General features: G+C 43.3%; 1 protein-coding gene across 1 annotated transcript in view; it reads right to left on the minus strand.

Moving 5' to 3' along the window:
• Positions 1-22,947, minus strand: part of LOC110499336 (carbohydrate sulfotransferase 8-like) — a 98,994-nt gene that overhangs the window by 65,573 nt on the left and 10,474 nt on the right. The window contains exon 2 of the mRNA XM_021576422.2: positions 10,448-10,674. Within this exon, the coding sequence (XP_021432097.2) occupies positions 10,448-10,646 (199 nt within the window). The 5' untranslated portion in view covers positions 10,647-10,674. The remainder of the gene's footprint in view (positions 1-10,447; positions 10,675-22,947) is intronic.

Genomic DNA, 22,947 nt, shown 5'->3' on the forward strand with positions numbered 1-22,947 from the left:
TTATGGTAGGGGAAACAGTGTTGCAGTAGTCTAGTGTGAGGGGTTTATGGCAGGGGAAACAGTGTTGCAGTAGTCTAGTGTGAGGGTTTATGGCAGGGGAAACAGTGTTGCAGTAGTCTAGTGTGAGGGTTTATGACAGGGGAAACAGTTGTGCAGTAGTCTAGTGTGAGGGGTTATGGCAGGGGAAACAGTGTTGCAGTAGTCTAGTGTGAGGGCTTATGGCAGGGGAAACGGTGTTACAGTAGTCTAGTGTGAGGGTTTATGGCAGGGGAAACAGTGTTGCAGTAGTCTAGTGTGAGGGGCTTATGTCAGGGGAAACATTGTTGTAGTAGTCTAGTGTGAGGGTTTATGGCAGGGGAAACAGTGTTGCAGTAGTCTAGTGTGAGGGGTTATGGCAGGGGAAACAGTGTTGCAGTAGTCTAGTGTGAGGGTTTATGGCAGGGGAAACAGTGTTGCAGTAGTCTAGTGTGAGGGTTTATGGCAGGGGAAACAGTGTTACAGTAGTCTAGTGTGAGGGTTTATGGCAGGGGAAACGGTGTTACAGTAGTCTAGTGTGAGGGTTTATGGCAGGGGAAACAGTGTTGCAGTAGTCTAGTGTGAGGGTTTATGGCAGGGGAAACAGTATTACAGTAGTCTAGTGTGAGGGTTTGTGGCAGGGGAAACGGTGTTACAGTAGTCTAGTGTGAGGGTTTATGGCAGGGGAAACAGTGTTGCAGTAGTCTAGTGTGAGGGTTTATGGCAGGGGAAACAGTGTTGCAGTAGTCTAGTGTGAGGGTTTATGGCAGGGGAAACAGTGTTACAGTAGTCTAGTGTGAGGGTTTATGGCAGGGGAAACGGTGTTGCAGTAGTCTAGTGTGAGGGTTTATGGCAGGGGAAACAGTTTTGCAGTAGTCTAGTGTGAGGGTTTATGGCAGGGGAAACAGTGTTGCAGTAGTCTAGTGTGAGGGTTTATGGCAGGGGAAACAGTGTTGCAGTAGTCTAGTGTGAGGGTTTATGGCAGGGGAAACGGTGTTACAGTAGTCTAGTGTGAGGGTTTATGGCAGGGGAAACAGTGTTGCAGTAGTCTAGTGTGAGGGTTTATGGCAGGGGAAACAGTGTTGCAGTAGTCTAGTGTGAGGGTTTATGGCAGGGGAAACAGTGTTGCAGTAGTCTAGTGTGAGGGGTTATGGCAGGGGAAACAGTGTTGCAGTAGTCTAGTGTGAGGGTTTATGGCAGGGGAAACAGTGTTGCAGTAGTCTAGTGTGACCGGTTATGGCAGGGGAGACAGTGTTGCAGTAGTCTAGTGTGAGGGTTTATGGCAGGGGAAACAGTGTTACAGTAGTCTAGTGTGAGGGGTTATGGCAGGGGAAACAGTGTTGCAGTAGTCTAGTGTGAGGGGTTATGGCAGGGGAAACAGTGTTGCAGTAGTCTAGTGTGAGGGGTTATGGCAGGGGAAACAGTGTGGCAGTAGTCTAGTGTGAGGGTTTATGGCAGGGGAAACAGTGTTGCAGTAGTCTAGTGTGAGGGGCTTATGTCAGGGGAAACAGTGTTGCAGGGAGTGGATGGAATGGTGTTGCAGTAGTCTAGTGTGTGGTGCGGGAATAATGACAAGCGAACCTGGGGAGCTTTGCGTTCACATTGCCTTAAAGGGAACCGGACCGCGGAATTCAAGCAAACCGAACTTAGACCACCTCAAGATGGTCTCAGTTCGGGTCGCTTTGGGGGCTCTTTTGAGGGTCTGAGTTATTTTGGAGTGTTCACACTGCACAAAAAATTAAGCGAACCTGAGTTCTAAGGTCACAAAAATTGTCTGAAAGGGAACAAGTGTGAAAACACCATTAGTTTATCATTGATGTCAATGGATGACTAAGTAAAAATTTGATTGAAGTAGAAGTTAGGTGTTGCACCTATGTGAGCTGGGAATAGGATTTAGTTCTGTGATATGTGTCTCTTCTGCAAAACGGATAGGGAGTGTTAATAAAAACATCACTTTCTCTGTCATTGCTGTTCAGTGTAACTATGTTTGGGACATTTTATTGCCACCTCTCCTTTCTCTTTGTGCAACTGCCACTCTCCCTTGTATTTCATGTAGTTAAAAAGGGGAAGGGGAGCGGTGGAGACTATTTGCCTACTGGCATCCTGATGTTCTATTCTCTCTCTGTGGGTGGCTTGTCCCAGACATTGCTGCTAACGCTGTGTCGCTAATAAGTAGTCTGGATCAGATGTCATGATCAAACTTGTCTGGAATAAAAGCAGCATAAGGGAAGTAGCATGTATATGCATCTTTCCCTAGACTAGAGCAGCATGTCAACAGAGACATCAAACTGACATTATGACAAGGATAGTGGTGTTACCAGAGGATTCAGGAAGGTCTGTGATGAAGTCAACGGCTATGTGGGACCAGGGTCTGTGAGGGTTTGGCAAAGGCTGAAGCTTCCCGAAGGGAGATGACAAGGGCTTTTGGTTTGGGCGCAGACTGGACAGGAGAGTATGTAATCCCTTACGTCAGATGCCAGTGAGGACCACCAGAAGTTCGGTGGTTCGTGTAATGCCCAGATGTCCTGACCCCAAGGACGTGTGACACCATTGCATCAGTTGGGGTCTAACAGCTGCTGGTAAGTAACTCTTCCCAGCTGGTGTCTCAGAAGGAGACGGGTCTGAGGTTTGGGCTTCTTGTATGGCAGAGTGAACCTCCCACTGTCCTGGTCCCATAATGCAAGAGGAAGGATGGGTGTAGGGTCTGAGTTACTGGTCGGAAGGTCAAACTGGCGGGAGAGAGCATCAGCTTTTACAATTCTTTCCAGGGATGTAAGTAACATGAAAATGGAAGCATGTGAAGGTGCCGGGTTCCTGGGTGGCAGAGTTCTTCAGCGGTCGGCGATGAGGTGAGGGCATCGCCGACCGCTGAAGAACTCTGCCACCCAGGTCAATGGAGATGGACATAAGAATGTATTGATTTAAATCCTGAAGGACACCTCTACAGGCCAGCTCCGCCTGAAGTTCCCTGTTGAGCCCTCTTCAGTAGACGGTAAGTAAAGCAGCCTCACGCCATCCACTCCCTGCAGCCATGGTGCGGAACGCTAGGGCATAGTCGGCAGCCTCATTCCATCCACTCCCTGCAGCCATGGTGCGGAACGCGAGGGCATAGTCGGCAGCCTCATTCCATCCACTCCCTGCAGCCATGGTGCAGAACTCATGGGCATAGTCGGCAGCTGAATTGCGTCCTTGTTGAAGTTCTATGAGGAGGTCTCCTCCAGGACTACTGGAAGGAGAGTGATCGAATACCACTTTGAAGAGGGTGTGGAAATGGGTCTCGGATCTGAGTTCTGTGCTGCTGGCAGTCCATATGGCGGTGGCCCAATCCAGGGTTTTGCCTGTGAGTAGAGACAACAAAATCCACCCTGTTCTTGTCGGTGGCAAAATTTGTGGGGTTGTGCTCACTGTATTTTTATTTCTCTGTTATTTTACCAGGTAAGTTGACTGAGAACACATTCTCATTTACAGCAACAACCTGGGGAATAGTTACAGGGGAGAGGAGGGGGATGAATGAGCCAATTGTAAACTGGGGATTATTAGGTGACCATGATGGTTTGAGGGCCAGATTGGGAATTTAGCCAGGACACCGGGGTTAACACCCCTACTCTTACGATAAGTGCCATGGGATCTTTAATGACCTCAGAGAGTCAGGACATCCGTTTAACGTCCCATGCGAAAGACGGCACCCTACACAGGGCAGTGTCCCCAATCACTGGGGCATTGGGATAATTTTTAGACCAGAGGAAAGAGTGCCTCCCACTGGCCCTCCAACACCACTTCCAGCAGCATATTTGCTGCATTGTATCAGAAATTCCTGACATTTCCCAGGCGAAACGTCATATTTTCCAGGCATGGGTATGAACGAAGGAGGGCTATGGGTTATGATTCCTGGCATCGGAGGAGTAGGGATAGGCTGGCGGAGAAGATGGCAAATTTCCTCCATATGCTCCTCTTGCTGGGTTAGGCACTGCTGTAGCTCCGCTGAATCCATTCTGTTTTTAGGTGAGGTATTCTGTAATTAATATTCAGGGATAAAAGTTGTAGGTCCATACGCAGAGCGCGGCAGATGTCTATTAAGCCTTCGCAGAAGGCAGGAATCGTGGTCACAGGCAATGGACAAACACAGGTAGGTAGTCAAAAACAAACAATAGCTTACAACCATACAAACAGAAAGAACTGAACTAAATAAGGAGCTGATGAGACCAGGTGAGAAACGAACACAGGTGAAATCAATGAACAAAAATGAAAGACAGGGCTATGTTCCAGAACACAAAGAAACAGGGCTACGGTCAAGAATACAAAGAGACAGGGCTACGTTCCAGAATACAAAGAGACAGGGCTACGTTCCAGAACACAAAGAGACAGGGCTACGTTCAAGAATACAAAGAGACAGGGCTACGTTCCAGAACACAAAGAGACAGGGCTACGTTCCAGAACACAAAGAAACAGGGCTACGGTCAAGAATACAAAGAGACAGGGCTACGTTCCAGAATACAAAGAGACAGGGCTACGTTCCAGAACACAAAGAGACAGGGCTACGTTCCAGAACACAAAGAAACAGGGCTACGGTCAAGAATACAAAGAAAAAGAACACAAGGTTGACTAAGAAAAGAAAAGCAGAACCTTACAGTATGGGGTGCATTTTCCTGACATGGTTTAGGTCCACTTGCAGAATCTATATCAAGGAAGCTGTTCTGGCAGCTCGTGGTGGCAGAGCACTCTTTTAAGACACTTTATGTTGGTGTTTCCTTCATTTTGGCAGATACAGTACTTGTATGTGCTTGTGATAAAACTTACTCCAGTTATTTTTTATAATCTATTGATCCTCTGTGGCTTAATTATGCTCTCTGGTGTATTTTGAACATTGAGAGCGGGCTCCCGTGGTTGGATAAAAATTATAATAATACAAAAATTACATTATTTCTCATTTAATTTGTTTTGCACCTTGGGCCCCCTACGGGCTTGGGCCCAGCCCCCGACTCACACAATTGACCAGTCACATTTATTTAGTATGCAGTTTATTTAAAAAAAAAAGTTGTTAATCAGTTACACAAACAAGGAAGGGCCCCCCAGTTCAGGTGAGCAGACGCCTTGGCGGTTGATTTGTGAGTTGCCCGTCTTGCCTGCTCCCATACCTTATAATTCTTTGTGACTAATTTCTATACAGGTAGACCAGAAAAGCAACATCCCTGATTGGTAGATGAGTGGCAACCCTGATTAGAAACACCTGCTGCTCATCGGTTGAACAATTGTTTACACACAGATTATTTCACTTATAATTCACTGTATCACAATTCCAGTGGGTCAGAAGTTTACATACACTAAGTTGACTGTGCCTTTAAACAGCTTGGAAAATTCCAGATAATTATGTCATGGCTTTAGAAGCTTCTGACAGGCAAATTGACATCATTTGCGTAAATTGGAGGTCTACCTGTGAATGTATTTCAAGGCTTACCTTCAAACTCAGTGCATCTTTGCTTGACATTATTTTAAGAATGTGAAATGTCAGAATAATAGTAGGGAGAATGATTTGTTTCAGATTTTATTTCTTTCATCACATTCCCAGTGGGTCAGAAGTTTTACAAAAACAGTTCTAATTGGAACCAAAGGGTTCTTCAAAGGGTTCTCCTATGGGGACAGCCAAAGAACCCTTTTAGGTTCTAGATAGCACCTTTTATGCTAAGAGTGTACAGCCACTAGTCACAGTAGCCAGGCAGGCAGTAAGTCACTGCTGTCTGTGTTCCCCAGGGCTGTTGAGTGTCCTCCCTACGGTGCCTACAGAAAGGCAGCACACCGAGTCATGACCTTGCTAACCTGGTGCAACAGGCCCATTCCATACAACGCTCCCTCGCTGTCTGTTTGTCCATTTCTTTTAATGAGATCTCCTTGCAAAGACAGGTCATGACACAGTATCGAAAAAACAAAGTGTCCTACTATACACACTTTGTTTTGGCATAACCTCATGAGGCAAGTGAACCACAATCTTAATATTATCAGTTGCTCTCAGCCAATCATCAGTCATTTGTGTAAGTGCCGGACATGATGAATGCCCTTCCCTATATGCGTACTGAATATCTGTTCATTTGTTTACTGTGAAATAGCATTGTACTTTTCCAAAAGTTTAATAAGGGTTGGTGACAGGCCAGCTGTTTGAGCCTGTAAAGGGTCCTTTGCTTTTCTTGGGTAGCGGAATGGTCATCTGAGGGAGGTGGCCAAGCAGGGAGATAAAGTCTGTAGGCAGTCGAAGAACCCTTTTGAATCCCTGTGTGGAATGGTTACTGCCAAGCAACCATTAGCCTCAATCTTGAACTGTGTGGATTGAAAAGACTACCTCCATTGTGTGGGCTCACAAATCCCTGGATCGAGGTGGGTTTAGTTCTAAACAAAACTGAGTTTATTCTCAACGTATTGTTACAGCCACATTTTCTAACAGGCGGACAGGCATAGAAATGCTCACATGTCTTGTCAATGTGAAAGAGTTTGCATTTGCTCAAGACACAGCAGCAGAATTGACAATTGATACCCTGGATGTAAACCCACGGCTTATCCCGAGAACGGCATAACAATGGCAAAAGAAAATAATGGGAATGTCACTAAAGATATTCAAACAGACTAGAATAAATATGCATTTCAATGTTCTTATCTTGAAGAGCAGGGTGGCTGCCAATAAAAATGTATTGGGTAGGCTGCTGTTGGACCACCCCCGATGAACATTAATTAAATCGTGCCTTTCAAATTAGGGTTTAGCTTGCTGTGACATGTTTTTTGTTTAGACTCAAATAGGACACACATCACACGTCTCACACACCCATAGTTAAACTTTCAAATTGCATTAGGTCACTTCAGGGAGAGAATTCAATTTGTTGCACAGGGAGAATAGAGGGAGGGAGAGAGAGAAATGGACAGAGCGATGTGCAGGGAGAGAGTGAGATGGGGAGGGAGAGAGTGAGATGGGGAGGGAAAGAGTGAGATGGGGAGGGAGATGTGGAGGGAGAGAGTGAGATGGGGAGGGAGATGTGGATGGAGAGAGTGAGATGGGGAGGGAGAAAGTGAGATGGGGAGGGAGAAAGTGAGATGGGGAGGGAGAGAGAGATGGGGAGGGAGAGAGTGAGATGGGGAGGGAGTGAGATGTGGAGGGAGATGTGGAGGGAGAGAGTGAGATTTGGAAGGAGATTTGGAGGGAGATGTGGAGGGAGATGTGGAGGGAGATGTGGAGGGAGAGAGTGAGATTTGGAGGGAGAGAGTGAGATGTGGAAGGAGATTTGGAGGGAGATGTGGAGGGAGATTTGGAGGGAGATGTGGAGGGAGATTTGGAGGGAGATGTGGAGGGAGAGAGTGAGATGTGGAGGGAGATGTGGAGGGAGAGAGTGAGATTTGGAGGGAGATGTGGAGGGAGATGTGGAGGGAGAGAGTGAGATGTGGAGGGAGATGTGGAGGTAGAGAGTGAGATGTGGAGGGAGATGTGGAGGGAGAGGGAGAAAGAGAAGGAAAAAAAGAAGCCAGGAAAGCTTTGATGTGATTTAATAACGAGCTTTACTGTCTCGGGCTCACCTCAGCTGAATGCAGCCATACCCACTGTTCACACCTTCTGTTTGAAAAGCCCCAATTTCTGAACAAGAGCCTGTCACAACTTTTTCAGGGCCATTGATAAGGTAACTAACTACCAGTTAGCTACCCGAGGTAGTCTCTCATTAGACAGCAAAAATATATATAAAGCCTGGCAATGTGTTTCAGTGATGTATAGCAAAATAAATTAATAGCATATGCTCTGGATGAGGGCTATTGAATAAAAAGCTATCAGTGTAAAATGAAGAGATCATTTGGTAGAGATGCACTTCAGTAGCTTAGTAGATTCATTTGAATTAGCAGCAGAATTTGTGTGCTGTGAGTTGCAGTTATTTTTTTAAATACTATACTGAGTAGGCCTCCTTTGGAGAAAATAGAGGGAAAAGAAAGAGTGAAAGTGAGAAAAGAAAATAGTGGTACTTCAAAATGCCAGTTGGATTATAAATACTGCACAGTGCTGTTTTTACAAGCATCTCTGAAATTGAGATGTGCATTGATTCAATTAAAGAGGAACAATCATCCGAAACGGCATGTGAGTTATTATCACTCTCTGTAGTCTCATTGTGCACTTTCTTCCCTTCCTGAGAGCAGTGCAATCAATGATGTGCTAATCAATTAGAGTTTGGGGCTAGAGGATATCCAAGCTTGTCCTATAACCTATTCAAGTAGCCTAAGCCTAAATATCAGATAAATTAATGTGTAATACCAGAGTAACACTGTAACAATCATTCAGAGGAGACAACTATACTTTTAGCTCCCAACCTTGAAGTCAATATAGATTAATAAAGGATAGTGGTAGATAGACAATTAACTGAATTATTGTTGGTTTGAGTATGCATTAATAGGGTGGAGTTGCTCTCATACCTGTGTAGAACCACTAGCTGTGGTATTTCAAGAGGGCCAATGTCTGATGAAGGCTGAGGGAGTGGCAGACTCAGGTTCGAGTTAACCTGCTGAATATTGTATTGATCCCTCTCTAGACTGTCTCATCACTGTCATCTCACCTCACCTCTCCTCAAACCCCACTCCTCTTCCTCACCTCACCTCTCCTTAGCCCAGACTCCTCTTCCTCGCCATACCTCTCCTCAGCCCCCACTCATCTTCCTCCCCTCACCTCTCCTTAGCCCAGACTCCTCTTCCTCCCCATACCTCTCCTCAGCCCCCACTCCTCTTCCTCCCCTCACCTCTCCTTAGCCCCCCTCCTCTGCCTCCCCTTACCTCCGCTCAACCCTCACCATATGGGCACAGGAGCCAAACAGATGTTTTGGGGATGATATTTTGGGCAGCCCACATTGACAGTTGACTCAGCTGTGAGAGAGAGTGAGGCCGTACTGTACTGCCATTGGACTGATTACAGTATGTGTTTAATGAGTAGTACACTTCCTGGCCCCTTTCCTTACTGCACAGGAGTCAGACAGCAGAAGACTGTAAAGGTGAAGGTCTGCCAAGATCATTGAGAAGTGTTCTAAGTTACACTAGAGACGTGGTGATCTGTTAAACTTGACTATGCAACTATGTGTGCTAGAAAGATGCTGAATTTACTCACTGGATTTACAGACTGAGGGGTACAGGTGGTAATTATTTAACGTTAGGTATAAATCAGCTTGTGGCATGCTAATAATTTATTTGCAAACGAGCACATTTAGTCTCCAAGTTTGTTTACGTCTGGGTAATTTGATTTGTTTCTTTAGTATTTCATGAGGCAACAACAGAAGCATAACAACAACGGTACTCCGACAGTGGAACCGCACTGCGCTCTAACTTTGACAATTACATACATTTCCTTACATGGGGTTATATAATTATTGAACATCTACATTTGTTTAATGTATTTTGTCTGTGAAGGATTTCTAAAGCAATTTCCAATAAAGGCATTACAAACCAATTTCAGGGTACTGTGCGTTTCTCACTGATGATTCTCAAACAGAGGCAATTTAAACATGGCCTCTGATGTGTTGCTTATTCTATGCCGCTATATTGATCTGTGAAATGTAATTTACTAACTCGGCCATTTCCAAAACATGTTCTCTCCACTGAACTGCTTTTCAGCTTTTTCTGCCCAGCTTTTTTCTTATTTCTATTCCACAAACGAGGTGTGTCATTTCAACAACCTCGATAATACAAATGCTGAGTGTTCAATACAAACGTCTAGAACGGGTTTAGCCTAATTGAAAAGAGAACGTATTTTAAAACATATTCTCTTCATTACTCCACATAAATCCCAACAATGAGAGGATAAATGCAAAGTCACAAAGCACAACACTGAGCCAAATTCAATACCAGAGAGTTACAGTATATCCACTCTGTGTCTGTGTTTTATGTCACACGTTTGTATCAGACCATAAGTAGAATATAACAGCTCTGGAAATCTCTGCTGTCTCCCGGTTCATAGCTGTTATCAGTAGAGACATTGTTGCCACAGAGATCATAGCATCCACTCACACCAGGTTATAGACACAGTACAGCACAGCAGTATAGTACAGCACAGTACAGCTCTAGACAAATACAAAGATCTCCTCACAGATAGGCTTACTGAAGATGACAGTTTTACTGGGTGTCTCAAGGGTTCTCATGACATTTTAAATGGCTTTTCAATCATGATTACTACTACTGTATTCTTATTGGCCAGAAGCGTTCATTTATTGGACATTCACAACAACAAAGAACACAAAACAACCCACATTATCTGACATCAGTAAAACTACAATTACCACACCAACACAAAAAGTAGATAGGTAGATACCAGTATACTGTTGAATGTTCCTGCAGTGTTGTTGTGCAACGCTTCAACTCAAAGGTCTTCATCATGCAAGTTACTGGATGTGCGTACACCTCTTTGAAAAGCGCTGTAGACTAGTACACTGACCTGGGGTCTGTTGCTGGAGCATGTCTGAGAGGCCCTGGAGGTGGACTAGGAGGAGTAAGGACGCGGCCCCCAGGAGCAGGAGGAACCAGAGGGAACAGTAGAAGGAGCAGGGCAGCTTCATGGCCGACACAAGCACCCTTCTCTTGCCACACAGAGCCTCCAGCAACCTACTGGTACTACTGCACTCCCCCAAGAGCATCCCTCCTCAGCCCTGCCACGGGAACCTGCTGTAGGGGGGAGTTAGAGTTAATTTACTTGCGGCATACTGTTTTTAAAAAGAAATGACAACAAGAAAACAGCAGAAAAACAAATAGACTAGTCACAATAAATACGTAATAGGTAACAAATTAATAACACCATGTATACAGATTACAAAAAGAATGTAGTGAATTACACCAGAGATGACCAGAGGCAAAAGACTGTACAAAATGTTTAAAATAAATGGTTTATAACAGTAGAGAGCCTTTAAAAGCAGAGTGTACAGTAAGGTAGTGGTGAAATATGCTAATAAACCAGAGATCCAATTTAAACACAACCTAGATGGTAAAAAATATTTATTTGCGACAAACAGAGTGGCAGTGTGAATACTGTGAGTATTTTCACGGATTGGTGTCGGAAGCAGTGAGGATGGAGTCTGCAGAGAGAAGAGGTGGTTAGAGGAGCTGTTGCGTGAATGTTGTCATTACTGGCACGTGTGTGTGTGTGTGTTTACTCTCCAGGAGTCCTGAAGAGGAGCGTCCTGCTGACTGCAGGCTTCCTGTTCCCAAGAGGCCATGTAGAGTACATCTGTCTCTCTGGAGCATGCTCAAAGAATAGCACTCAGCAGGTGTGGCAAGCTTCACAAATCAGGTGTCCACACACACACACAAATACACAGACATACCTATGGAAGCAAGCATGCACTCACACACAAACAAACGTTCAGCTATGGGTGATTTGGATATCTCCTAAAACAAGACAATACTGGGTAAGAAATACACCCACTACACCAACCGCCATGCTTCATCATTTCTTGTTGTTGTATTGGGTGTTGATTGCTTTTCCCTGAAATCCAACTACCCTCTTTCTCTTGTGGTGATTGCTTTTCCCTCTGGTCTAGCCCATAGATTAAAATAGATAAAATAGGCATTCTGATTCATATCAATGTTCCTTTCATGGTGGAGGTACCTGCAGCCATTTGGTGTTGTGTTTGGCAATTACATCTGTTAAGTTCTAAAAAAAAACTGAGTAAAAACTAACGGACAACTAGGAAAAGCTCAAACCAAGTTTTCTCACCCAATGGGTCAAACAGCTGAACAGACAAAAACATGTTCCCACCAGCACAAGTATTTATACCCCACTTTAGGCAGTCTCCTCATTTTCTCTAAACATTACATCTTTGTTGCTAGGCAGGAAGTTAAGTGATGTGTCACAAAAAAAAATGTTTCCTTCTCCCTTCATGTGACCTGAACTGACCTCGGCCCCCATTCCTCACTAATCCACAGCAATCCACCATTGTCAGTGAACGCAACCACGTGATTGCCTTTTCCCTCGCTTAGTAACTCTCCAAGCCCATGGCTCATATCCACCCTTAATTGACCCCACCATATATATTCCTCCTATATATAAACATTCACTTCTGGTGTAGCAAGTATTTCAAATTACAACCCAATACAACCCTATTTGAATAGTAATTCCATACTGTTTAACATCATAAACTTTGAAATTACTTAGAAATGAATAAAAAATAAAACATGATTGACATTCACAGTTGATTTGTCAATTTACACCTCCAAGACTTATGGCCTCTGATCTATAAATCACACTGTGCACACTCTTATTTCCATCTCTCGTCGGACAACTGATAATGACATTTCAGATGGAGCTTTTGACTTTCTCCATTTCCTCCTTCTGGTTCCTAAGAGAGTGACAGCACAAGACTTGAAAAGCAAAAAGAAACACAAAACATAACAAGTATTAATAAAGTGTTAAGCTATGCATAGTTATGTATACAACGAAAAACCAAAGTTAACACTGCCCAGGACACATACTTTTAAATCCCCTTATTGAAGCTACAGTCCAGCTGTTACTATAGCATCCTTCAAGCGTTGTATCTTCTTTGACAAACCCCTCCCTGAAAGTTGACAATAGTGTCTGAAATGACAACACTATTACTACTACTCCCACCATGATCTGGGTATCTGTGACGTTCAATTTAACTTCATAGTAGTCTCTATATTGTGCACAGTTAGCTGTCCTTCCTCTCCTACGAGCTGTCCCCTGATATCACTATACACAGAGGAGTGGTACTCTATAAACAGAGACTCTAATACCCCCTTCCTTAATTTATGAGCCACACAGATCTCGCTCCAGTCACATTCCATTCCGCTTTCCCAATTCTGTCTCAAACACAGGGCCCCGTATGTACCTTGTCTCCGGACTCAAATACATTTGCACATAAATCATTCCATCTAACCCATAACACATTAGTCACTACTGATAATCCACTTATATAGTTATAAACATACTAAAACATTATATCATTTCAAACGCTATGGTTCAAGCCACTAAGAACATATGTTAGATGCCTAGAAAATGTATATTCTTAATTAGAATTAGACTATTTGTTCACCAGGTTATGGTGTGGCACACAAATGTTATAAATCCATTTCATAATTTCCTCACAATACATTCAAGCTATTTTTCAATTATTTTGTTCATTCAAATGAAATTTGCATGGTGCACTTACCCCTCACAGCCTTGTCGTCGAGAGGAAGGCTTTGACGAGGAAAATACACGTACTATCTCCTCCTGCTAATTAAGTAGCACCTGTGAACCGACTCATATTCTTCCCAGCAGTAGGTTGTGTAGTTCATTTTCAATAATCAGACAGCAACCTGACCTCATAATATATCAATATAAAGAGGGTCTAATAAAATAATATAAATGGAAATGATATTGAAACGTGACTGAGTTGAACTCTGGTGTTATTTTGACTGCATTGTTTAATAATTATGATGATATAAAAATAATGATGCATGATAATGAACTGTGATTAGAAACATTTGAGCTCAGATGAGGGGGGGGGGGGGGGGTGATGAATGGCTAACAGTCTAACAAAGTTAGAATAAGAAGGTTCTGACAGACAGAGAAACACAATCCAGCCTGCAGCTCCACACCCACACTCAAATTAAATCAAATTGGAATCGTCACATACACTGTATAAAGCCGGTGTAAATTGTGCAGTGAAATATTTATGTGTTATCTCCCAGAACAATGCAGTACATTAATCAATAATAACAATAAGAGTCCAAACTATCAACTATTTTAAGTAATAAGAGATGTGGTGTCATGCTTACTCCTGCTCCCTCTCTCCGGCCCTCGAAGTCACCAGTCTACTAACCACTGGTCCTGGCAACCCACATTGTGCACACCTGGCAACCATCATTGCGCATACCTGCTCCCCATCATTACGCACACCTGCTCATCATTTTCTCCTTGATTTCTCAGCCTTTATTTAGCCCTTTATTTAACCCGTTTATTATCTATGCATAGTCACTTTAACACTAACTACATGTACATATTACCTCAATTACCTCAACTTTTTAAATTTTTTTGTATTTTATTTCACCTTTATTTAACCAGGTAGGCTAGTTGATAACAAGTTCTCATTTACAACTGCGACCTGGCCAAGATAAAGCATAGCAGTGTGAACAGACAGCAACACAGAGTTACACATGGAGTAAACAATAAACAAGTCAATAACACTAACTTGTGCCCCCGCACATTGACTCTGTACCGGTATCCCCTGTATATAGCCTCACTACTGATATTTTACTGCTGCTCTTTAATTATTTACTTTTATTTTTTACTTATCTATTTTTTACTTAACACTTATTTTTCTTAAAACTTAATTGTTGTTTAAGGGCTTGTAAGTAAGCATTTCACTGTTGTATTCGGCGCATGTGACAAATAAAATGTGATCTGATTTAAGTAGTCATCAGTCATTAGGTGGTATTGTTCTCTATCACGTTCAGTACGCTGCTTATGTTTGTTCTTGTTTATCTTGTTTATCCTTTCATTATTAAACTGACCTTCTGCACCTGCTTCCTGACTCCTGACGTATAAGTTACAGGTGATGTGCATAGTAATAATAGACTGTATTTACAATGTATTTACAAATATACTATAAAGTTTGTAGGGACTTCGTCACGCAGTAGAATAAATATACTGAGCAAAAATATAAAGGCAACATGCAACAATTTCAGTTCATTTAAGGAAATCAGTCAATTGAAATAAATTCATTAGGTCCATTAGGCCTGGGAGGGCATTGGCCCACCCACTTGGGAGCAAGGCCCACCCAGCCATTCAGAATTTGTTTTTCACCACAAAAGGGCTTTATTACAGACAGAAACACTCCTCGGTTTCATCAGCTGTTCGGGTGGCTGGTCTCAGAAGATCCTGCATAAGAAGAAGCCAGATGTGATGGTCCTGGGCTGGTGTGGTTACACGTGGTCCACGATTGTGAGGCCTGTTGGACGCACTGCCAAATTCTCAAAAATGACATTGGAGGCGGCTTATGGTAGAAAAATTAACATTCAATTATCTGGCAACAGATCTGGTGGACATTCCTGCAGTCAGTATGCTAATTGCAAGTTCCCTCAAAACTTGAGACATCTGTGGCATTGTGTTGTGTGACAAAACTGAACATTTTAAAGTGGCCTATTATTGTACCCATCACAAGGTGCACCTGTGTAATGATCATGCTGTTTAATCAGCTTCTTGATATGCCACACCTGTCAAGTGGATGGATTATCTTGGCAAAATAGATATGCTCACAAATTTGTGGCCAAAATTGGAGAGAAAGAATTTCTTTGTGTGTATGGAACATTTATGGGAGAGTTCTGAGTGTGTGTGCTTGTGTGTTTACAGTATGTGTAACTTTGTGTGTAAGGGTTGGATATTTGGGTAGTCAGTGCAAATCATCTCTAAAGTTCAGATAGTCTCTAAGGTGCAGGTCTGTGCAGGGAGACAGCTAGGGTTAACACACACACTCAAAACTTACACAAACTTACACAGGTAATGCTGCTGTTCTATTCGTCAAATCAGATCATGACTATGTGCTCCTGCTCCCTGTTTACAAGCAGAATCTCAAAAAGGAAGTACCCGTGACTCACTCCATTGAGAAATGGTCACCAGAATCAGAGATTGTGCTACAGGACTGCTTTGCTAGAGCTGATTGGAATATGTTTTGATTGGAATATGCCAAAAACATCGACGAGCTACCCACCTCCGTCACTGGCTTCATTAGGAAATGAATTTGCGACATTATCCCAAAAGCCCTGGATTAACACTGAGGATGGAGCTAAACTAAAGGACAGGGCTACCGCACACAGAGCTATCACAGACAACCCTGAGGCTACGGCTGAGGACAGGAACAAGTACAGAGTCGTCAAACGAGGAAAGAACAATATAGGAATAAAGTGGAATAATATTACATAGGCTCTGATGCCCGCAGCATGTGGCAGAGGCTACTGTCTATTACGGACTACAAATGAAGACCCAGCCGTGATCTGCCCAACGATGCCTCTACCAGACAATCTGGACCCTCTCTTTCTAAAACTATCCGCCGCCATTGTTGCAACCCCTATTACCAGCCTGTTCAACCTCTCTTTCATATCGTCCGAGATTCCTAAAGATTGGAAAGCTGCCGCGGTCATCCACCTCTTCAAAGGGGTGACACCCTAGACCCAAACTGTTACAGACCTATATCCATCCTGCCCTGCCTATCTAAAGTTTTCGAAAGCCAAGTTAATAAACAGATCACTGACCATTTCGAATCCCACCGTACCTTCTCCGCTGTGCAATCCGGCTTCCGAGCCGGTCACGGGTGCACCTCAGTCACGCTCAAGGTACTAAACGATATCATAACCGCCATCGATAAAAGACAGCTTCAATGCCATACAACACTCCTTCCGTGGCCTCCAACTGCTCTTAAACGCTAGTAAAACCAAATGCATGCTATTCAACCGTTCGCTGCCCGCACCCACCCGCCCGACTAGCATCACCACCCTGGACGGTTCCGACCTAGAATATGTGGACAACTATAAATACCCAGGTGTCTGGCTAGACTGTAAACTCTCCTTCCAGACTCATATTAAACATCTCCAATCAAAAATCAAATCTAGAATTGGCTTTCTATTTCGCAACAAAGGCTCATTCACTCACGTCGCCAAACTTACCCTAGTAAAACTGACTATCCTACCGATCCTTGACTTCGGCGATGTCATCTACAAAATAGCTTCCAACACTCTACTCAGCAAATTGGATGCAGTCTATCACACTGCAATCCGTTTTGTTACCAAATAACCTTATACCACCCACCACTGCGACCTGTATGCTCTAGTCGGCTGGCCCTCGCTACATATTCATCGCCAGACCCACTGGCTCCAGGTAATCTATAAGTCTATGCTAGGTAAAGCTCCACCTTATCTCAGTTCACTGGTCACGATAACAACACCCACCCATAGCACACGTTCCAGCAGATATATCTCACTGGTCATCCCCAAAGCCAACACCTCATTTGGCCGCCTTTCCTTCCAGTTCTCTGCTGCAAGTGACTGGAACGAATTGCAAAAATTGCTGAAGTTGGAGACCTTTATTTCCCTCACCAACTTTAAACATCAACTATCTGAGCAGCTAACCGGTCGCTGCAGCTGTACATAGGCCATCTGTAAATAGCCCACCCAATCTATCTACCTCATCCCCATACTGTTTTTATTTAATTTACTTTTCTGCTCTTTTGCACACCAGTATCTCTACTTACACATCATCATCTGCTCATTTATCACTCCAGTATTAATCTGCTAAATTGTAACTATTCGCTCCTATGGCCTATTTATTGCCTACCTCCTCATGCATTTTGCACACACTGTATATAGACTTTATTTTTACTACTGTGTCATTGACTTGTTTATTGTGTTATTGGCTTGTTTATTCCATTACTCCATGTGTAACTCTGTGTTGTTGTCTGTGTCACACTGCTTTGCTTAATTTTGGCCAGGTCGCAGTTGCAAATGAGAACTTGTTCTCAACTAGCCTACCTGGTTAAATAAAGGTTAAATTTTTAAAAAAATGTAAAAGACGAACTCAATGCATTTCATGCACGCTTTGACAATAACAACATAGTGCTGGGTGTGAGGGCCGTCACTGACCCAGAGGACTGGGTGATCTCGCTCTTTGAGGTCGACGTGAGAAAGGTCTTTAGACCGTTCAATACCCGGAAGGCCCGACGGTATTCTAGGGTGCATTCTCAGAGCATGCACAGAACAGCTGGCAGGCATGTTCAGTCATTTTCAACTTCTCCTTGTTCCAGTCTGTAATCCACACATTTTAAGATGACCACCAGCATTCCTGTTGCCAATAACTCTAAGACTCTAATTTAACTAGGCAAGTCAGTTAAGAACAAATTCTTATTTTCAATGACGGCCTAGGAACAGTGGGTTAAACTGCCTTGTTCAGGGGCAGAACGACAGATTTTTTACCTTGTCAGCTCGGGGATTCGATCTTGCAACCTTCCAGTTACAGTACTAGTCTAACGCTCTACCTGTCGCCCCACAATGACCCCCCCCCCCCCCCCCCCCCCCCCCACACACACACACACACACACACACACACACACACACACACACACACACACACACACACACACACACACACACACACACACACACACACACACACACACACACACACACACACACACACACACACACACAATGACTACCATATAGAGGTCCTGGGATGGCAGGGACCTCGGCACCAGTGATAAAAATGGTTTCGGATGGGCCCTCAAATCCTCAAAAGGTTCTACAGCTGTACCATTGATAGCATCTTGACTGGCTGCATCACTGCTTGGTATGGGTATGGCAATAGCACCACCCTCGATCGCATGGCGCTATAGAGGGTGGTGCGGACAGTCCGGTGCATCACTGGGGCCGAGCTCCCAGCCATCCAGGAACTTCATACCAGATGGTGTAAAAGGAAGGCCCTGGAAATTGTTAAAGACTTCAGCCACCCAAGCCATAGGCTCTGCAAGCGGCACAGGTGCATCAAGTCTGACACCAACAGGTTCCTGAACAGCTTCCATCCCCAAGCCATAAGACTGCTAAATAGCTAACTAAATAGCTAACAAAATGGCTACCAGGACTATCTAAGTTGACCCTTTCACTTTAATTATTTATGTTTTTATTCTCTGTGCACACTCACAGGGCCATACACACTCACGCACACTGACACTCCAACACACACACACACACAAACACTTACTTCATAATTTGCTCATGCACGTAATACACATACATTTATACTGACTCTACACACATGCACACCCACTCACATACAATCATCATATACGCTGCTGTTACTCTGTTTATCATATACAGTGCCTTCAGAAAGTATTCACACCACTTGACTTTTTCCACATTTTTTTGTCACCATTGGCCTCATGGTGAAATACCTAAGCAGTTTCCTTCCTCTACGGCAACTGAGTTAGGAAGGACGCCTGTATCTTTGTAGTGACTGGGTGTATTTATACACCATCCAAACTGTAATTAATAACATCAGCAGCTCAAAAGGATATTCAATGTCTGCTTTTTTGTTTTTGTTTACCCATCTACCAATAGGTGCCCTTTGTGAGGCATTGGAAAACCTTCCTGGTCTTTGTGGTAAATCTATGTTTGAAATTCACCTTACAGATATGTGTGGGGTACAGAGATGAGGAAGTCGTTCAAAAATCATGTTAAACACCATTGCACACAAAGTCCATGCAACTAATAACTTGTTAAGCTCATTTTTACTCCTGAATTTATTTAGGGGTTGTATACTTATTGGCTCAAGACATTTCAGCTTTTAATTTTTTATTAATTTGCAAAAATGTCTAGAAACCTAATTCCACTTTGACAGTATGGGGTATTGTGTATAGGCCAGTGACACAATCTCAATTTCATACATTTTAAATTCAGGCTGTAACACTTTAAAACAGTTACAGAGGTCACTGGCTGTGATAGGAGAAAACTGAGGATTGATCAACAACATTGAGGTTACTCTACAATACTAACCTAATTGACAGAGTGAAAAGAAGGAGGCCTGCACAGAATATGCATCCTGTTTGCAACAAAGCACTAAAGTAATATTGCAAAAATTGTCCCGAAAACAAAGTGTTATGTTTGGGGAAAATCCAATACAACGCATTACTGAGTACCACTCTCCATATTTTCAAGCATAGTGGTGTCTGCATCATGTTATGGGTATGCTTGTAATCGTTTAGGACTGGGGAGTTTTTTCAGGATAAAAAAAGAAATAGAATGGAGCTAAGCACAAGCAAAATCTTAGAGGAAAACCTGGTTCAGTCTGCTTTCCACCAGACACTGGGAGATTAATTCACCTTTCAGCAGGACAATAACCAAAAACACATGGCCAAATCTACAATGGAGCAGCTTACCAAGAAGGCAGTGAATGTTCCTGAGTGGCCATGTTGGCCATGTTCAACAACCAATTTGACAGAACTTTAAGATTTTTGAAAAGAATAATGGGCAAATGTTGCACAATCCAGGTGTGCAAAGCTCATAGAGACTTACCCAGAAAGACTCACAGCTGTAATCGCTGCCAAAGGTGCTTCTACAAAGTATTGACTCAGGGGTGTGAATACTTATGTAAATAAAATATATCTGTATTTAAGGTTCATACATTTGCATAAGTTACTAAAAGCATGTTTTCACTTTGTCATTATTGAGTATTGTGTGTAGATGGGTGAGAAAAAAGTATTATAATATCCATTTGGAATTCAGGCTGTAACACAACAAAATGTGGAATAAGTCAAGGGGTATGAATACCTTCTGAAGGCACCGTATGTCATTGTCTGGGACAATGTCATGTTCCACCATGCAGAGGTGGTTCAGGCATGGTTCGGGCCCAACCCCGATTTGTGACCCTATACCTGCTCCCATACTCTCCTTTCCTCAAAACTATTAAGGATTTCTTTCAGCATGGAGGTGGAAGGTGTACGATCGCCATCCCCATGAGTGTGCCACTCTCCTTCTGGCCATAGATGAGGCATGCGACCATGTCAATTCAGACCAATGTCAAGCCTGGATTCGATGTAAATGACGGTCTAACATAGGATGCAGTCCAAATAGCAACAGCCTTCAATTCTTACTTTCCTGATTCTGTCAAGTTACTGACACAGAACCCCTCCACTGGCATCTTGGGCTGAGCACTAGTGAATGACACTCAACCTGTCTTCATCATAAGGGAGGTTTCTCAGTCAGAGGTGAACAAGGTGATTAGCTCACTAAAGAACACTAAAGCCAAAGATGTGTTTGGGCTGGACTTTCTTAAAAACTACAGAGTCACTCATTGCCCCCATTACTAAGGTCACCAACACATCTATTGGTCAGGGGGTGTTTCCAAGGGTATGGAAGTCGGCCATAATAACAGCCATCTTTAAATCAGGTGACCCTGCTGACGTGAGTAACTACTGGCCCATTAGTATATTACCTGTGGTGTTGAAGGTTACTGAAAAGTGTGTAGCAGAGCAACTGATTGCCAGCCTCAACAACAGCCCCTTCACATTACACTCCATGCAGTTTGGCTTCAGAGCTAAACACTCCACAGAAACGGCCAACTGCTTTCTTCTGGAAAATGTGAATTCCAAGATGGACAAAGGGGGCATTGTTGGGGGTGTATTGCTAGACCTAAGGAAAGCTTTTGATACTGTTATGAGGATATCATCACAAAACTGTCAGAGTTCAACTTTTGCCCCGATGTCTTGAGATGGATGAAATCATACCTTAAAGGCAGAACCCAGTGTGTCAGGGTGAGCGATGAGCGATGAGCTATGATGTGGGCGTGCCCCAAGGGACAATACTGGGGCCCCTCCTGTTCAGACTGTATATTAATGGTCTGCCTTCTGTCTGTACTGGGTTGGAAGTTCAAATGTATGTAGATGATACAGTGATATACAATACTACTCAAAAGTTTGGACACACCTACTCAGTCAAGGGTTTCTCTTAATTTGACTATTTTATACATTGTAAAATAACAGTGAAGACATAAAAACTATGAGATATGGAATCATGTAGTCACCAAAAAAGTGTTAAATAATTAAATCTTCAAAGTAGCCAACCTTTGACTTGATTACAGCTTTGCACACTCTTGGCAATCTCTCAACCAGCTTCAACTGGAATTTATTTTTTCCTTTATTTAACTAGGCAAGTCAGTTAAGAACAAATTCTTATTTTCAATGACAGCCTGGGAACAGTGGCTGTGTTGGGGGAGAACAACAGATTTGTAACTTGTCAGCTCAGGGGTTTGAACTTGCAACCTTCCGGTTACTAGTCCAACACTCTAACCACTAGGCTACCCTGCTGCCCAGAATGATTTTCCAACAGTCTTGAAGGAGTTCCCAGCCCTTGTTGGCTGCTTTCCATTCACTCTGCAGTCTAACTCATCCCAAACCATCTCAATTGGGTTGAGGTCGGGTGATTGTGGAGGCCAGGTCATCTGATGCAACACTCCATCACTCTCCTTCTTGGTCAAATAGGCCTTACGCAGCCTGGAGGTGTGTTTTTGGGTCATTGTCCTGTTGAAAAAAAAAGATTATCCCATTAAGCGCAAACCAGATGGGATGGTGTATTGCTGCAGAACGCAGTGGTAGTCATGCTTGTTAAGTCTGCAATAAATCACTGACAGTGTCACCAGCAAAGCACCCCCCACACCATCACACCTCCTCCTCCATGCTTCATGGTGGGAACCACACATGCTGAGATCATCCGTTCACTCACACCGCATCTCATAAAGAGAGGAACCAAAAACCTCAAATTTGGACTCATCAGACCAGATTTCCACCGATCTAATGTCCATTGCTCGTGTTTCTTGGCCCAAGCAAGTCTCTTCTTATTATTGGTGTCCTTTAGTAGTCGTTTCTTTGTAGCAATTCGACCATGGCCTGATTCACAGTCTTCTCTGAACAGTTGACTTTGAGATGTGTCTGTTACTTAAACTCCATGAAGCATTTATTTGGTCTGCAATCTGAGGTGCAGTTAACTCTAATGAACTTATCCTCTGCAGCAGAGGTAACTAGGTCTTCCTTTCCATGTGAGCCAGTTTCATCATAGCACTTTCAAACTTTTCCGCATTGACTGACCTTCATGTCTTGAAGTAATGATGGTCTGTCGTTTCTATTTGCTTATTTGAGCTGTTCTTGCCATAATATGGACTTGGTCTTTTACCAAATAGGGCTATCTTCTGTATACCACCCCTACCTTGTCACAACACAACTGATTGGCTCAAACACATTAACAAGGAAAGAAATTCCACAAATGTACTTTTAACAAGCCACACCTGTTAATTGAAATGCATTCCAGGTGACCTCATGAAGCTGGTTGAGAGAATGCCAAGAGTGTGCAAAGCTGTTTAACAATTTTTTGGTTACTACATTATTCCGTTTGTGTTATTTCATA

The sequence above is a fragment of the Oncorhynchus mykiss genome, chromosome 2, assembly GCF_013265735.2.
Source record: "Oncorhynchus mykiss isolate Arlee chromosome 2, USDA_OmykA_1.1, whole genome shotgun sequence".
NCBI lineage: Eukaryota > Metazoa > Chordata > Actinopteri > Salmoniformes > Salmonidae > Oncorhynchus > Oncorhynchus mykiss.